Source organism: Carassius auratus, chromosome 44 (genome assembly GCF_003368295.1).
Source record: "Carassius auratus strain Wakin chromosome 44, ASM336829v1, whole genome shotgun sequence".
NCBI lineage: Eukaryota > Metazoa > Chordata > Actinopteri > Cypriniformes > Cyprinidae > Carassius > Carassius auratus.
Window position 1 is genome coordinate 6,402,826 of NC_039286.1, and position 14,458 is coordinate 6,417,283.

Sequence of the window (14,458 nt, forward strand, 5' to 3'; positions counted from 1 at the left end):
TTAGTTTAACTTGATGTGCTAAAATAACTAAACTAAAACTGAAATATTAATAAAACCTATAAAGACACATTTGAAAAGAAAAACTAATAAGAATGACAAAATTACTGTAACTTTGAAAAAGAAAATAAAAAATAACAAAAAACTATTTATGAAGAAAAACACTGGTGTAACATGATTTTAGTGGAAGCATGTTAAACTTTTCTGTGTAATTTATTTCAACTTTGTTGCCATGACAACATAACTCCTAAAACAGCTGTAAAAAAATAACAATACCAATTTTACCAAGTTTAAAGTTTTAGCATAAAAATGAATGTGAGAGCTTTTATAAAAAGAGCTTCACATTTCTGCTTTTGAATCCTATATCCTATCCCTTTGACTTTCAATGTAAATGCCTTGCAGAACCTTAGATTTTTGCTTTTTTATAGAAAAATTATTTTGGTGGTAATTATCTCAGAAATGCTGTCAGTTAAGCTTTGTCAACTGAACCCGGAATATTCCTTTTGATGCAAATTTTATTAAATTGATTGCTAATCAAGTTATTCAGTGGTTGCCCATAAAACTGTGCAAGTCAATGTCTTGTAGGTAAATGTAGACAAATGCCTGAAAGAGGATAGGCCTCCTTTTGTAACTGTGCTGAAACACAAAGCCATCTCCCTCACAGCGCCTCCACTCGCAGCTTAATGAGCGTGTGGCCCGGCATGAATAAATTAGTTGACTCATGGATGCTCTAGATCGAGTTCCTACCTGATATTTTTTATATAAAGCCTCAGTTATCCATCCACGGGCGTCAGGATCTCCACATGGCTTGGCGGGTCACACTACACAGGCTAGTTCTCGGGTTGCAAGCTTCCACAAAAACTCCATCACCCAAGTGCTTTGGAAGTTGTATGGTCTAAATGAGAAGGCTGTTTAATAATTTACCTGGTGACATATCATGTTCCTCCCAATTATATGGAGACCTAGAAAATAGTCTGTTCTTTATGTGCTAAAGGAGATTGGGATGGTCTGTCATCAGCAGTTGTAATTGTCGGTGATTGTTGTAAAGATGCGCCTTTCATATGTCAAGGAAATGTTAGAATGCTATATTATACTTTTCATTAATTATTAACTGATTTTAATTTGATGTTGGAATAAATAGCAGCTATGTCCTGAAGTATGCATATTTCTACAAATTCATGTTATTGTATGTCATGTATTAAAGCCGGTGAAATAATTCTAATCAAATGGTGACCACTGAACACATTTTTTTTAAATATTACAGAACATAATATATATATATATATATATATATATATATATATATATATATATATATATATATATATATATATATATATATATATATATATATATATATATATATAAACCCAATTCCCAAAAAGTTGGGACACTGTACAAATTGTGAATAAAAACAAAATGCAATGATGTGGAAGTTTCAAATTCAAATTTCAAATGTTATTCAGAATAGACACAGATGAGAAATCAAATGTTTAAACAGCAAAAATGTCATTTTAAGGGAAAAATACGTTGATTTTAAATTTAATGGCATCAACACATCTCAAAAAAGTTGGGACAAGGCCATGTTTACCACTGTGTGGCATCCCCTCTCCTTTATATAACAGTCTGCAAACATCTGGGGACTGAGGAGACAAGCTGCTCAAGTTTAGGAATAGGAATGTTGTCCCATTCTTGTCTTATACGGGCTTCTAGTTGCTCAACTGTCTTAGGTCTTCTTTGTCAAATCTTACTCTTTAAAATGCGCCAAATGTTTTCTATGGGGGAAAGATCTGGTCTACAGGCTGGCCATTTCAGCACCCGGATCCTTCTTCTACGCTGCCATCATGTTGTAATTAATGCAGTATGGCATGTTGTCTGGCATTGTCATGTTGGAAAATGCAAGACACACACTCATGCAACCCCATACCATCATAGATGCAGGCTTCTGAACTGAGCGCTGATAACAACTTGGGTTGTCTATGTCCTATTTAGTCTAGATAACATGGCGTCCCAATTTTCCAAAAGAACTTCAAATTTTATATTAGTCTGACCACCGAACAGTTTTCCACTTTACCACAGTCCATTTTAAATGAGCCTTGTCACAGAGAAGACACCTGCACTTCAGGATCATGTTAAGATATGGCTTCTTTTTTGACCTATAGAGTGGATTGTGTTCACCGACAATGTTTTCTGGAAGTATTCCTGAGCCCATGTTGTGTTTCCATTACAGTAACATTCCTGTATGTGAGGCAGTGCCGTCTAAGGGCCCGAAGATCACGGGCATCCAGTATGGCTTTCCTGCCTTGACCCTTACACACAGTGATTGTTCCAGATTCCAGAATCTTTGGATGATATTATGCATTGTTGATAATAAATTCAAACTCTTTGCAATTGCTCTTTGAAAAAACCTTTCTGATATTGCTCCTCTATTTTTCGCCGCATCATTGGGGGAATTGGTGATCCTCTGCCCATCTTGACTTCTGAGAGACACTACCACTCTGAGAGGCTCTTTTTATACCAAATCATGTTGCAAATTTACATAATAAGTTGCAAATTGTTCCTACAGCTGTTCCTTATATGTACATTGAACTTTTCCGGACTCTTATTGCTACCTGCCCCAACTTTTTTGGAATGTGTAGCTCTCATGAAATACAAAGTGAGCCAATATTTGGCATGACATTTCAAAATGCCTCACTTTGTACAGTTTGTACAATGTCCCCGCTTTTTTGGAATCGGGTTTGTATATAGCCTATATATAGGCTGTATACTTTTTTTCCAGAATAAATACAAAAAATTTACAAAAAATGCTACAAAGAACTCAAAGGAATGTGTTTTATTTATTTTTTATTTTTTTTTAAATGATTAAATCATTCTTTTGTTCTTTTCTTATTTATTGGGTCATATGGAGTTAAGTGTTAACCCAATTTGTGTCTGCCTTTTTTAATTTAGCAATTAAGTTTATTTTTGACAGATCTTTATTGTCATGTGTAGTTTTTGCCTGAAGCTAGCCTATATTTTTCTTAGATCTCAAACTACCAGTGTTTCCAGCTGATTTTCCAGCTGGGTCTGTAGGCTGGTTTCATAGGGTTTTCATGCAGTAGATTGCATTTGGAGTATTTTTTTCCTATCACACTCAAATCGACATGCATTACCTGAAATAACATATGTATGAAATGTCTACAGTTCTTGAACAATGGCACACAGATGCCCCTTGTGCGTCGTCCAGCTGTTGTTCAGCGCGTGGAGTGGGCGTGTTCCCTCAAAGTGTTCTGGGTGTGGTTTAACCGGGTGCTTTTAGGAATGGGTCACACGCACGTTTTAGAAGTCACGTCAGTTTGGAAGAGGAGTTTGACCCACCTGATGATCCTTGGTTCAATCCGCTCCACATTACTTACCACATTAATCTACCTCTGACATTAAAACCCATCTGCGAGCGTGCGTTTTATATTCCTCAGCAATCGCTTTTTGTAAGTTCTAGTGAATATTTTAACGGACTATTAACGGGGTGCTACGGTCATTATCAATCCTAAATTGCACTATCGACTTTCCCTTTTTTATTTTTTATCATTATTATTTTTTTGCACTTGAGCTTTTTTTGTGAGGATGCATACCACCCAAAAGGACACCACTTATACCAAGATATTTGTCGGTGGTCTTCCGTATCATACGACGGATTCCAGTCTAAGGAAATATTTTGAAGTGTATGGCGAAATAGAAGAAGCTGTGGTGATTACCGACAGACAGACTGGAAAGTCCAGGGGTTATGGATTTGTAAGTATTCCCACTATGACGTTAGAGGCTGTCAAACGTAAACTTTGAAACAAACATTTTGCGCCACGGCAGTGTGACAGCGTGACACAACACATTTAAATGGCAACTCACCAGAACTAATGAAGGTGACTTTTATAGTCAAGCGCACTGAGTTTCTATAGAACGCGCGCTTGACGACTCACTTACTTTATTTATTTTAGTAAGTGACTTTTAAACCTTTCAAACTTTTACAATTGTTTTACGCTATCTGCTTGCATTTCTATTACTGGCTGATATTGAAACGTGTTGTAAATGGGACAGTTCACCTCATCAGTCCTTCATGTTGTCCTGAAACGAAATCTTAGGCTAAATATCCCAGTCCCTTTTTCACTTTCATTTTATGTAAGAAAAGACATAAGGAAAGTGAACTCTGATGACTCAGACTGTCATTTCCTTTTGTATTCTAAGAAATGTATGCGGGTAATCATTTTTGAGGTAAACGGCCCCTTTAAATCTAAAATACACGGTGTAAAATTGAAGCCGCATGTTGATCAGAATATTCCCGATCGATTAAAGTGCACAACTGAAGTCTTAAAGAGGCCCTTGTTGGCTCAGCTGTCGAGTTTGACTAGAAGCACCCTGATAAGAGTTCGTCAGCGACTGAGTAAACAAGCCAACTTGTGAAGTTTTGACAGTCCACACAGCAGCAGTTAAGGGACCGACCCCAAGTGGATTTCACAATAAACTGCTTCGTAATAATACCCAACATAAGACGTAGAAAACACTTGAGTGACCTATTGAGTGATTATTTTTTGTTAGCCAGACATATTACAATATAAGTAAACACCAAGTAACACACACCAGCTTGTCCTTAAATCCTCATTTGGGACTGAGGCCTGGAGGGTTTTGTTTAAAGCAATTATTTGTTAGTCTGCAAAGGCTTTCTCTGTCTGTTTAGTACCAAATAGGGTCATTGATGCTTGGATATAGATTTTTGTTACCAGAATTAGCATATCCCTTTATTTTTTTAGAGCATGTATTGCTTTAATCTGTATCTCTAATGCACCACACGTCTCTATTTGAAACTAGGTGACTATGGCAGACCGCTCTGCCGCAGACAGAGCCTGTAAGGACCCCAACCCCATCATCGATGGCAGGAAAGCAAATGTTAACCTGGCTTATCTCGGAGCCAAGCCACGGGTAATGCAGCCAGGTGAGCCTTCTATGTGTTGCTATGAAGAGCAAAGACATAAAAAGAATATTCCGGAGTAGAAGCCATTGGTTAACAGCTGCATCACTCTTCTATATATATATATGTATATATAGGCACAATGACTAATGTTGACCAACAAAACCTACAAGGTTTGGCTGACAAAGTGCTGATTAATTAATGTTCCTGCAAAAGCATAGGCATTTTTCAGTTGTGTAGTTTCTTTCTTTGTACATGCGCTGATGTTTACATAAGGTTTTCAGGTCTTAATCAATGGTAAACAGTGACTGTAAAGGAGATAAGAGATGTGATCATGTTATTGACTGTAAGCTATTGTACTTCATGTGTAGAGTCCCACTGACTTCTGCAAACTTCTACAAAACCGCAGTTCCACCAATCTTTATCTTTAAGAGATTTAGTTGGGATTATAATATTTGTAATTTTGTAAAAATAATAAGAGCAATGTTAACATGCCATTAATGCTTTTGTGTGCAGGTTTTACCTTCGGCGTCCCTCAGATTCACCCTGCTTTCATCCAAAGACCATATGGGTGAGTAACAGTAACACCTAGAACTGTGAAAAAAATGATTATGTAGGTGTTCAGTGGTAGTTATAAACATCAAACCAATTTTAGAACCAGGTTATGAACTCAAGAGTTCAACAAAAGTTTTTTTTTTTTTTTTTTTAATACATTGATAATAGGGAACACCTGATGTTCAATGCTTATTCATAGTTACTGAATCTTATTTAATACTTTGATATAATTAGATTGTTGAAAGTTTGTAAGTGTGTGTGTGTGTGTTTGTGTGTCTGTGTGACAGTGTGAGTAAGAAGATCTTTGGACACTATAGCCTGACTCAATGTTGTCTATCTTTCTCTGGTCCGACAGGCTCGATTTGGGTTAAGATAACTGGTGGTTTGAGGAATAGCTCTGAGAGCTTTGTGCAGATCTGTAGCTACAGTACCTGTAGACTCAAACACACACAAACAAGCTCAAAAATGGTGATTACAGATGCATGTATGTTGGTTTTATTTTGGTTTGGACTTTCACTTTTAATAGTACATAGAGCTGTGTGTGCCTTTTTACCGTTATGAAGTGGTGTTGATAGCTTAACTGTGTGCTTTTTTTAATTAAATTGAAAAAAGGCTAGTTTTGGGGTGCTACATTTTCGTGTTGTGGAGGAGTGATAACTTTGACACGGAGCAAAGTATGATTTTACTTTGCTTCCTTTTATTTTCTTCACGTTTTTTCTTTTATTGCTGGGGCTTGTGTTTTTGATCATTTATTTTTTTAATTTAATTTCTTTCACTTTTTTGTGTTTTCTGGTGTCTTGTTATTGGAGTGAGTGCTGTTTTGTTTTGTGTGCCATTGTTGATCCCTCTTCACGCCAACCCAACAGCCCGACTACAAACTTGCACGTTACGGTTTTAATTTGCTCACTGATTGGGAGTCCTGTCACACTCACAGCACAGGGACTATGACACATACTCACCCTTTACCGTTCTCTCACCTCTCCATCGTGTCTGTTCATTTCTCCTCCTATTTCAGCTCTCGCTCTCTCAATGTTTCTCCACTGTCGTCTCTTTACTCTAGCCCTATAAGGCATCCTGCAGTGGATCCAGAGTCCTGCCAAAAGATGATGTCCTTATAAATTCCCTGTTGACCATTTCTGTATGAAAACGAAACCAACCAGGGGTAGTTAACCCAAACCAAAATATACCAATTTACTCAGCCACTTATTGTTCTTGTATATTTTTTCTTCTTCAGTGAAATGCAAAAAGAGATTGGAAAGCAGCATGAGATGTCTGAGATGTTCTTTTCCATAAAACAAAAGTGGATTATTTTTATATTGCCAAGCTCCAAAAAGGGACAAAAAAGCATTATAAAAGCATCTTAATGACTGCGCTATATTCCAAGTCTTTTGAAGCCATACGATGGCTTTGTGCAATGAAAAGACATTTTAATAGGTATTTGTTAAATGTGAACTGCAAAACTAGCACATTTGAGCATTGACACCAGATTTTTTTGTGTCTTTTCGGTGTATAACTTAAATTCTGTTCCACGCATAGAATTATTGAATAGGTTCAGAAGATTTGAAGTATAGAGTACGAGTCTGTTTTGTGATATTTTTATAGTAGTGCTTTTGCCATTTTGGTGCTTGGCATTAACAATCACCATGTACATTTACTGTATTGCTAATCTGGAAACGAACAGCTCAGATCTCACATCTTATTTTTATGTCTCGGGATAGAAAATACAGGCATGGAATGACATGAGGGTCAGTAAATGATGATAGAATTTTCTATTTATGGGTTTATTACTTTTTTTAAACTGCCTATTACTGGCTCTTGCAAGTTTGAGGTTGGTTTTGGCAAATTTTAATTTTCAGCATCTATAACTCCAGAAATTTTTTTTATTGTCAATGTTGAAAATCGTTGTGCTGCTTATATTTTTTCAAAAAACATAATTTTTTCTGAATTCTTTGAGTAGAAAGCAAAAAAAAATTATAAATGCATTTACAGTCTTTTTTTTAAATGCGTTCTTCCTGAATGGTGAATTAATTTCTTTAAAAAAAAACTACCCACCCGTAACTTTTGAACAGTAGTGTATATCACGCCAAAGTCAGACAGACAAAGAAACAACAGTTTAGAAAGTCAACTTGACAATCTCCTGTAAGATCATAAGGCATATTAAAAATCCGGCAGTCGTTCAGTGTCATGATGTAATCTGTGGAGGATTCCACAGCGTGTGCGTATGTGTGTGGGTGAGTTTGTAACATGCATGCATGTGTTTGCAGTGTTGTGAGCCCTCTGATGTGACAAACAAATGTCTGGATGCCACAGCCCCCTGAGCGAGCCTTCGTCACATGGCCCTGAACGGCGTTAAGGAAAACAAGCTTCACCATTGTTTTGCACAAAGGCTGTGGTGCTGACACTGCAGTCGCATGAAGCTTTCTCTCGCTCTTTAACACCCTGTCTTTCTTTTTCTCCATTTCTCTCTCTCTCTCTCTCTCTCTCTGGCTCCGGTCACTGTCACACAAACTCTCTCTTGACTTCGGGGGCTGGTGCAGCTCCTGACATTCAGTTTTGCGATAAACTCAACAAGGCCCGACGTGCGCCACATTGCTGCTGAGATGGCACCTCTAGCTTGGCACTAGTGCACCGTGTTAAGGCTTTTTTTGACTGTGTTGTCAGGAAGCTGCATGTCAAATGAACAGCGCGTCCCTTACTTTGACCTCGAAGTGGTTGGAAAAGGTTGTTCAGGGGCCAAACACAATTAAACGGTGTTGGTAGTCAAATTTGGACTGACTGTTTAATATATAGGTCAGGTTTGAAGTTTGTAAAATCATGCCTGTTATGTAACCTTCTTTTGTAGAATTTCTCATGAGTTCAGAGTTAAATATATGCCATTATCACACATAGTGTGTAAAAACAACCTAACCACATAGTGACAACAAAGTGAATCTTGCCAATTTTTCCAAAGTGTGTAGAATATATCTAGGTCTTGTTGCCCTAATCATAGTTGCACAGCTGAGATCTTCACAGATGACGACAGGTGTCTTTAGATCTCTGGAAATCAAGTCCAAAATTGACCTTTATTTAGTCACAAACCTCAATGTTCCTGGGCTGCAGTGATCTAGATGGAGAAATGGATGTATTTATGGCCAGCACAGTACCAACAATTATTTTAATCTCTGTTTGAAAGAGCCTGATAACCAGTTTTCAATGGGAGTAATATTGATTAGCTCATAGTCATGTGACTGATCAGATATGTAGTAATTTCTTTAGTGCTCACAAGACAGATAGATAAAGATTTAGAAGGTTAAATCTTCTTGCATTTAGCAAGTAGTATTTTAGTGTGGAATGAGAGATGTAGCAGAAAATAGCGTCCAGCCCTCCCTGTCACTCACTGAAAGAGCTGCACTGACTGTCTCTAGAGTCAGCTGCACTTTATTTAACACCGAAGTGGTTGTGCAAGGTTTCTGTAACTTGCTACTGCTTAAAGACAGCATGTTCGGAAGTAGTTCCAATGTGTTAATAACCAACAGACCAACCTAATATTAGACCATGTTGTGACAGACATGCACTGAACAACTTTTTAGTTTTTTAAATGTAATGTTTGGATTAATTTTTTTCCCTTTAAAATGTGATTGGCTATATCCATTAAGCGCCAGAAGGTTTATTGCATTTATTTGTTGGCACTAACTTTACTGCTTAAGCTATTCTTTATACAATCCAGAGTCGAATACACCTTTGTGACCAGCCACAGTACATTAGCAACCGCATAGCAGTGCCCTAGTAACTACCCAGTATTACTTTTGCATGGGCAAGCTCTACTTGCATTTTGTAGTGCAATTTTTTATTTATTTGTAACATTCACATACATCTAATCATTCTAATTTCTAATTTTATGTTAATTGATTTAATTGAAACTGTGCTCCCAGAAAAGTAAATAATGCCTATAAAATCCAGTGGGCAAATATTGGCCCTTAATTGGTAATCGTTAATCGTAAATTGTTGTTGGTTAATTATTAATGATAATTAGTTCATTTTTGACACTGATACATATTTAAATCACAGAATACATGTTTGTATACCTTTATCTTTAATTAAGACAATATTTTAAGAGCGCATTGTGCACCTTGTTTTAAATTGGCGTAGTATTTTATTTATTATAAGAGTGAATGGTCACTTATGTGTGGTGATGTTTTTGTGTTGTGGTGCCTGTGCAGGTTGAATGTGAACTCCTCCATGTTTGAAGCCTACAGTATGTAGAGTGTGTTTTCACTGTGTTTGACTCTTGTGTATGAGTCTTTATTAACACGATCCCTGCTGTCACCTCAGGCTGGCAAGGCATCTATGAAAGATTTCATAGGAGCATCTTTGCCCTTTGACCTGAGTGAGAAAAAGGAAGGTTTTGTTTCATTCCTCTCATTTATGGCATTCTGTGAGTGGTTGTGTTGTTTTGAGCTGATGTTGGTAATACTGTTGCACTTTTTTTTTCTTGACGCCTGTGTAATGCTTCTTTTCTTTAATTTGGGGCAGAGGTCTTGGAGTTTGTTTTTTGGGGTGGCCAGGGGTTGAGGTTTGATTGATAATAGAGGTGTGCTGCAAATAGGGTTGCCATGATAGAAACGTTCTCTCACGTTTTCAAACCAACTCTGAAATATTGAAAGTAATTAGGTCATATTCCAGTCATAAACATAATCTTCCCAATAGCTACTGTTCCCAGTCAAAACTTTACCATAATCTCAATTCAGTTTTTCATAAGAATCTCTTACCCTAAATTCTCACTGATGTCACTGTCTTTTACAATTTAGTTGTACTGCCTTATTAAATCATATTTAGTGATTCACATGCCTTTCAATGCATTCTATAATCCCTGAACTAATAAAAAAAGTTCTCACCCAGCTGTTTAGTGCAGGCAGTAAATGTGAAAAGCGCTCTGAAAGTGCAATGGGGTACGTAATGAAGGGCAGAATGGGCTCATTGTTCCTGATTGCTTATTTAATCAAAACTCCCCTCTGTGTGCGCTGTCCAGCCCGAGGCTTATTGTCTAAGTGTTGAGGGGGAAACAGCCAGCAACGTCCCTTTTTGAAAACTGTCCAGCTGTCAAAGTAGCCCTGACATATTCACAATGCTCCCCTCATCTCCTCTTCGCCTCTGCTGGGTCCTACCTTCCCCCATTTCATAGGACGGTTACAGGGGTGTTGAACAGATGTGACTTTTAACACAAATGATTCAGAACATACTTCGCATTTTAAGTATTTAAAGGTGTTTTATGTATTTTTTCGAATGTTAAATACTTCTCTCCTGTCCCAGGTTAACGTAAAGACAACTTTAAGACAATTGTAGGTTGGTTCGTCCAGAAAGCGTAAACACTGAGGCATTAACAAAACATTGCTCTCTTTGTTTGAGAATCCCAAGCAGCCTGTCATAGCAACAGGGGCTCAGCCAATGGCATGAGCTTGGGGGCGGGGCATCTGATTGCTTGACCAGCAGCTGATGGGCATAATGTTCTTTTTTCTTTTCTTTTTTTTATAATATCTTTCATCCTTAAACATGTAAGCACTAGTTTAAATTGCTCTGTTTGTTTGAGTGTCTTGACAAGTCCTTCATGACTGTGGGAGTGGAGAAACCGTTTGTTTGACCAATGACACATGGGGGAATTTTAGAAAAACCTGTATGAAGACAGCAATTATTTGGTAATGATAATGGAATAGAAACTACAATTCTACAGAGAGATATCTATTTTGGCAACCTTATATTTCTAATCACTAGCAGGCATTTCCTTGGTGTTATTGAATTGTGGAAATGGGGTGCCTGTCCGCTCTATGGTTGTGGTTCTTTATTTGATGTATCCATAATGCAATGCTTACATGCTTTTGAATTTGTTTCTCACAGGATCCCCACTCACTATGTGTACCCGCAGACCTTCATGCAGCCCAGTATGGTCATCCCTCACATCCAGCCAGCGGCAGCCTCTGCCACAGCGACCTCACCTTACATCGACTACACAGGTGCAGCCTACGCACAGTACGCCAGCGCCGCAACTGCTGCAGCTGCTGCAGCCTACGAGCAATACCCGTACGCTGCCTCTCCCGCCGCAACTGGATACGTAGCTACTCCTGGCTACGGCTACGCCATGCAGCAGCCACTGGCCACCGCTGCACCAGGCTCTGCAGCCGCGGCCGCGGCCTTCGGTCAGTACCAGCCCCAGCAGCTCCAAGCTGAACGGATGCAATAGCAACCAAAGAGGCGGATGGGAGATGCACAGGGAGTCGACTCCCAGTGTCTGCTACTAGATGATGAAGAGGATGGTGATGAAAATAGTTGCTGGTTGTGGGTTGATTGCAAGAGGAGGAAGACGAGGAGCGTATGGGACGGGGATAGTAATTGATAGAGAGATTATTAGTGAGATGGGAACTCCATTGCTTTCCAACTTGCTGTGATTAAAAACAAACAAAAAAAACAACAAATTAAAACCAAAAAAAAAAAAAAAGATAGCAGAAATGGACAGAATCTAGCTTTTTACTATTATCATTTATTATGTTATCTTTATTTCTATAATTAATATTAGAGTAAGATATTTATTACAAAAGGAGGTATGCAGCAACTAATCACTGTGGTATAGGTGCGATTGTAGACAAAACCTTTAGTCCCGATGCTGTCATTTAATTGTAGGCGACCAATTTTTCCGAAGGACACTTGGAAAAGTCCCACATCGTTTTGATCCTAGGGCCCCTTACCTTTATATTTATTCTCATTTTTTGAGGGCTCTTTTTTTTGTTCTGTCTTCTTCTCAAGTGCATTTGTTTTGATCATCAGGGAAATGGAGCATTTTTCAGCGAATTAGAAATGACAAACTCTGCCAATCAGGGATAGTAGACCTAACTGTGGCGAAATGGAGAAAGTTCCAGTGTAAGCATGTTTTATGTGTTGTGAATGACCTTTTTATCTATTTGATGCTGAATGTCCCCCTTTTCCCTGACTCCTCTATTGATCTCCTGACCTATGCAAAGCAAACAGGCCGCCGGGGGACAAAACAAAGTGCAGGAACAGGAGAGATTTTCTTTTGCTCCTCCACAATGGGCATCGAACAATTTGAAGGCAGTCTCGAAAAGACAAAAAAAAAAAAGACTGAAACGTATTGTATTATATGCTTACAAAACACTCATGGATTAACAGGTACAATGTTACACACAAATTTAAGTGTTAATGTCTGTCTGTGGGCAAGGGAGGATGCATATACACACGCATACACACAAAGATTACTATGTGGGGGAAAAAGCATGGGGGATCGCTCAGTACTAGTATTAGAATCAGGGAGCAATTGCTGTATTGGAAGGAACAGGTATTGATACATAAACAGTCGGATTGCTCTGGAAAGATTACAGGTGCTCGTCTGTTGAGCTGTCACAGTTTCATCACTTTCATCCTGCTCTGGGTCTGTCAACTCTTCTTATCCTCCCAAGATTGAGGACAGACATGTGCATCCTCCCAGCAACGGATCTTTATCTGGAACAACGGCGAGGAGCCACGATAAGAGAGAGGGGTTCCCGCAAGATTTTCACCCTGTACCAACGAGCTGATATCTGCCTGGTCTTTATATGTTCACTAAGAATTATGTCTGAGCACCAGCACAAGTAATAAGGTCTATGTATTTCAATGAGCAACTCTTTACAGAGCAGCACTATAGAGAAAGGATCCGAATCCTTGAGTACTAGGGTTCTTTGTGTGCCTTACATTTGTAATGCTATTTAAAGCGATCTGCTATTTAAGATATTTATTTTGAGTTGACTTATGTTGCGCTCTAAGATCAGAGACTTAGAAGCGGTACTGTATGGATATAATGTATTCATCTCATGGCATATTATTATAAGTTATTGAGTAGGCCTAGTTGTAGTAGTATTAACATACTCAACCAAAAATGTTGGTGTAGGATTTATTTAAGATACAATTCTTTATGTGCACTGTACAATTCTTCTACTTTTTTTTTTTTTTTATATATATATACATTTGGAACTTTAGAGCATGACATTAAATATCGGCTTAATGCATATCATATGACATTTATTTTATTGGAGGCCTGTTGTTTCGGGCATGTTATCTCCATTTGTCATATCCAGAACTGTTTAAAAGACAAAAGAAAAAAAGACTTCGCGAAACATAAGGGACATGCTGCTTTATACACTAGAATGTATTGTCAATGTCGAGGATGGATGCTGTGCTTCTATTGCTTTGAATATGCATCAGATGGGCTATTTTACACTGTTGAGAATTTTTATACTTGAACTCTCTCTTTCTTACAAGGGAAAATATTAAAGAAGAAGAAGAACACACAAAAAGAAAGCAAAGACGTTTTTCATTGTCACTGGATTTGGCATGTAAAGTGTTATTGACTATTTAAATACGAACGTTCTGTAGGTATTTAAGCCTTATTTCAGATTTTCAACACTATTTACTCTAAATGTAAATAAAAGGTTCTATATTTAAACCTCAAACGGTTTGATCATTGCACAGGCCTGATTTTGTTGCTGTTTCCATTGGGAAACAGCTCTTGCATTCCATTGGATGCCTGGATGGTGTGCTCATGTGGATTGTGATTGTTATATTGTGTAACTTCTTGTTTCAAAAGCACACATTCTAGGTCATTGCTTCATCATTGAGTCATCCTGGTTCAAACTTACATGGTGAATTGCCAAATATTTCAGTGGCTTAAAGTGCTCGTGTTTTGTTTCTAATGATCTTAGTTTAGACAGAAGGTGGCTTTACCACTGCAGTGACGAAGAACAAGCTGTTGTGTGTTTCTCGTGGATGGAGGTGATATTCTCAGCAAGCCAACAGTATAAACACACAGGCCATCACTTATGCTCGCCACACACCGAGATGCTTATTTATGACCTTGTTTATGCTGGTTTGTGAGCTGACAAATTTAACTGACCTCAACTGTGCCTGTCCAGACATTGCTTCATAATGCAACTGATAGAGGAATATTCT

General features: G+C 38.1%; 1 protein-coding gene across 1 annotated transcript; it reads left to right on the plus strand.

The window, feature by feature from the left end:
* The first annotated feature begins 3,310 nt into the window (after positions 1-3,310).
* LOC113062288 (RNA-binding protein 24-like) lies at positions 3,311-13,962 on the plus strand. The gene is made up of 4 exons (XM_026232035.1): positions 3,311-3,768; positions 4,837-4,960; positions 5,453-5,507; positions 11,363-13,962. Exons 1-4 carry the CDS (start codon positions 3,601-3,603, stop codon positions 11,703-11,705), a joined length of 690 nt encoding a protein of 229 aa, XP_026087820.1. The 5' UTR covers positions 3,311-3,600; the 3' UTR covers positions 11,706-13,962.
* The last annotated feature ends 496 nt before the right edge of the window (positions 13,963-14,458 follow it).

Coding starts and splice junctions, on each gene's coding strand:
- LOC113062288 (XM_026232035.1), top strand. CDS start 3,601: ATGCATACCACCCAAAAGGACACCACTTATACCAAGATATTTGTCGGT. Junction 3,769..4,836: donor AGTCCAGGGGTTATGGATTT/GTAAGTATTCCC, acceptor ATTTGAAACTAG/GTGACTATGGCAGACCGCTC. Junction 4,961..5,452: donor GCCACGGGTAATGCAGCCAG/GTGAGCCTTCTA, acceptor TTTTGTGTGCAG/GTTTTACCTTCGGCGTCCCT.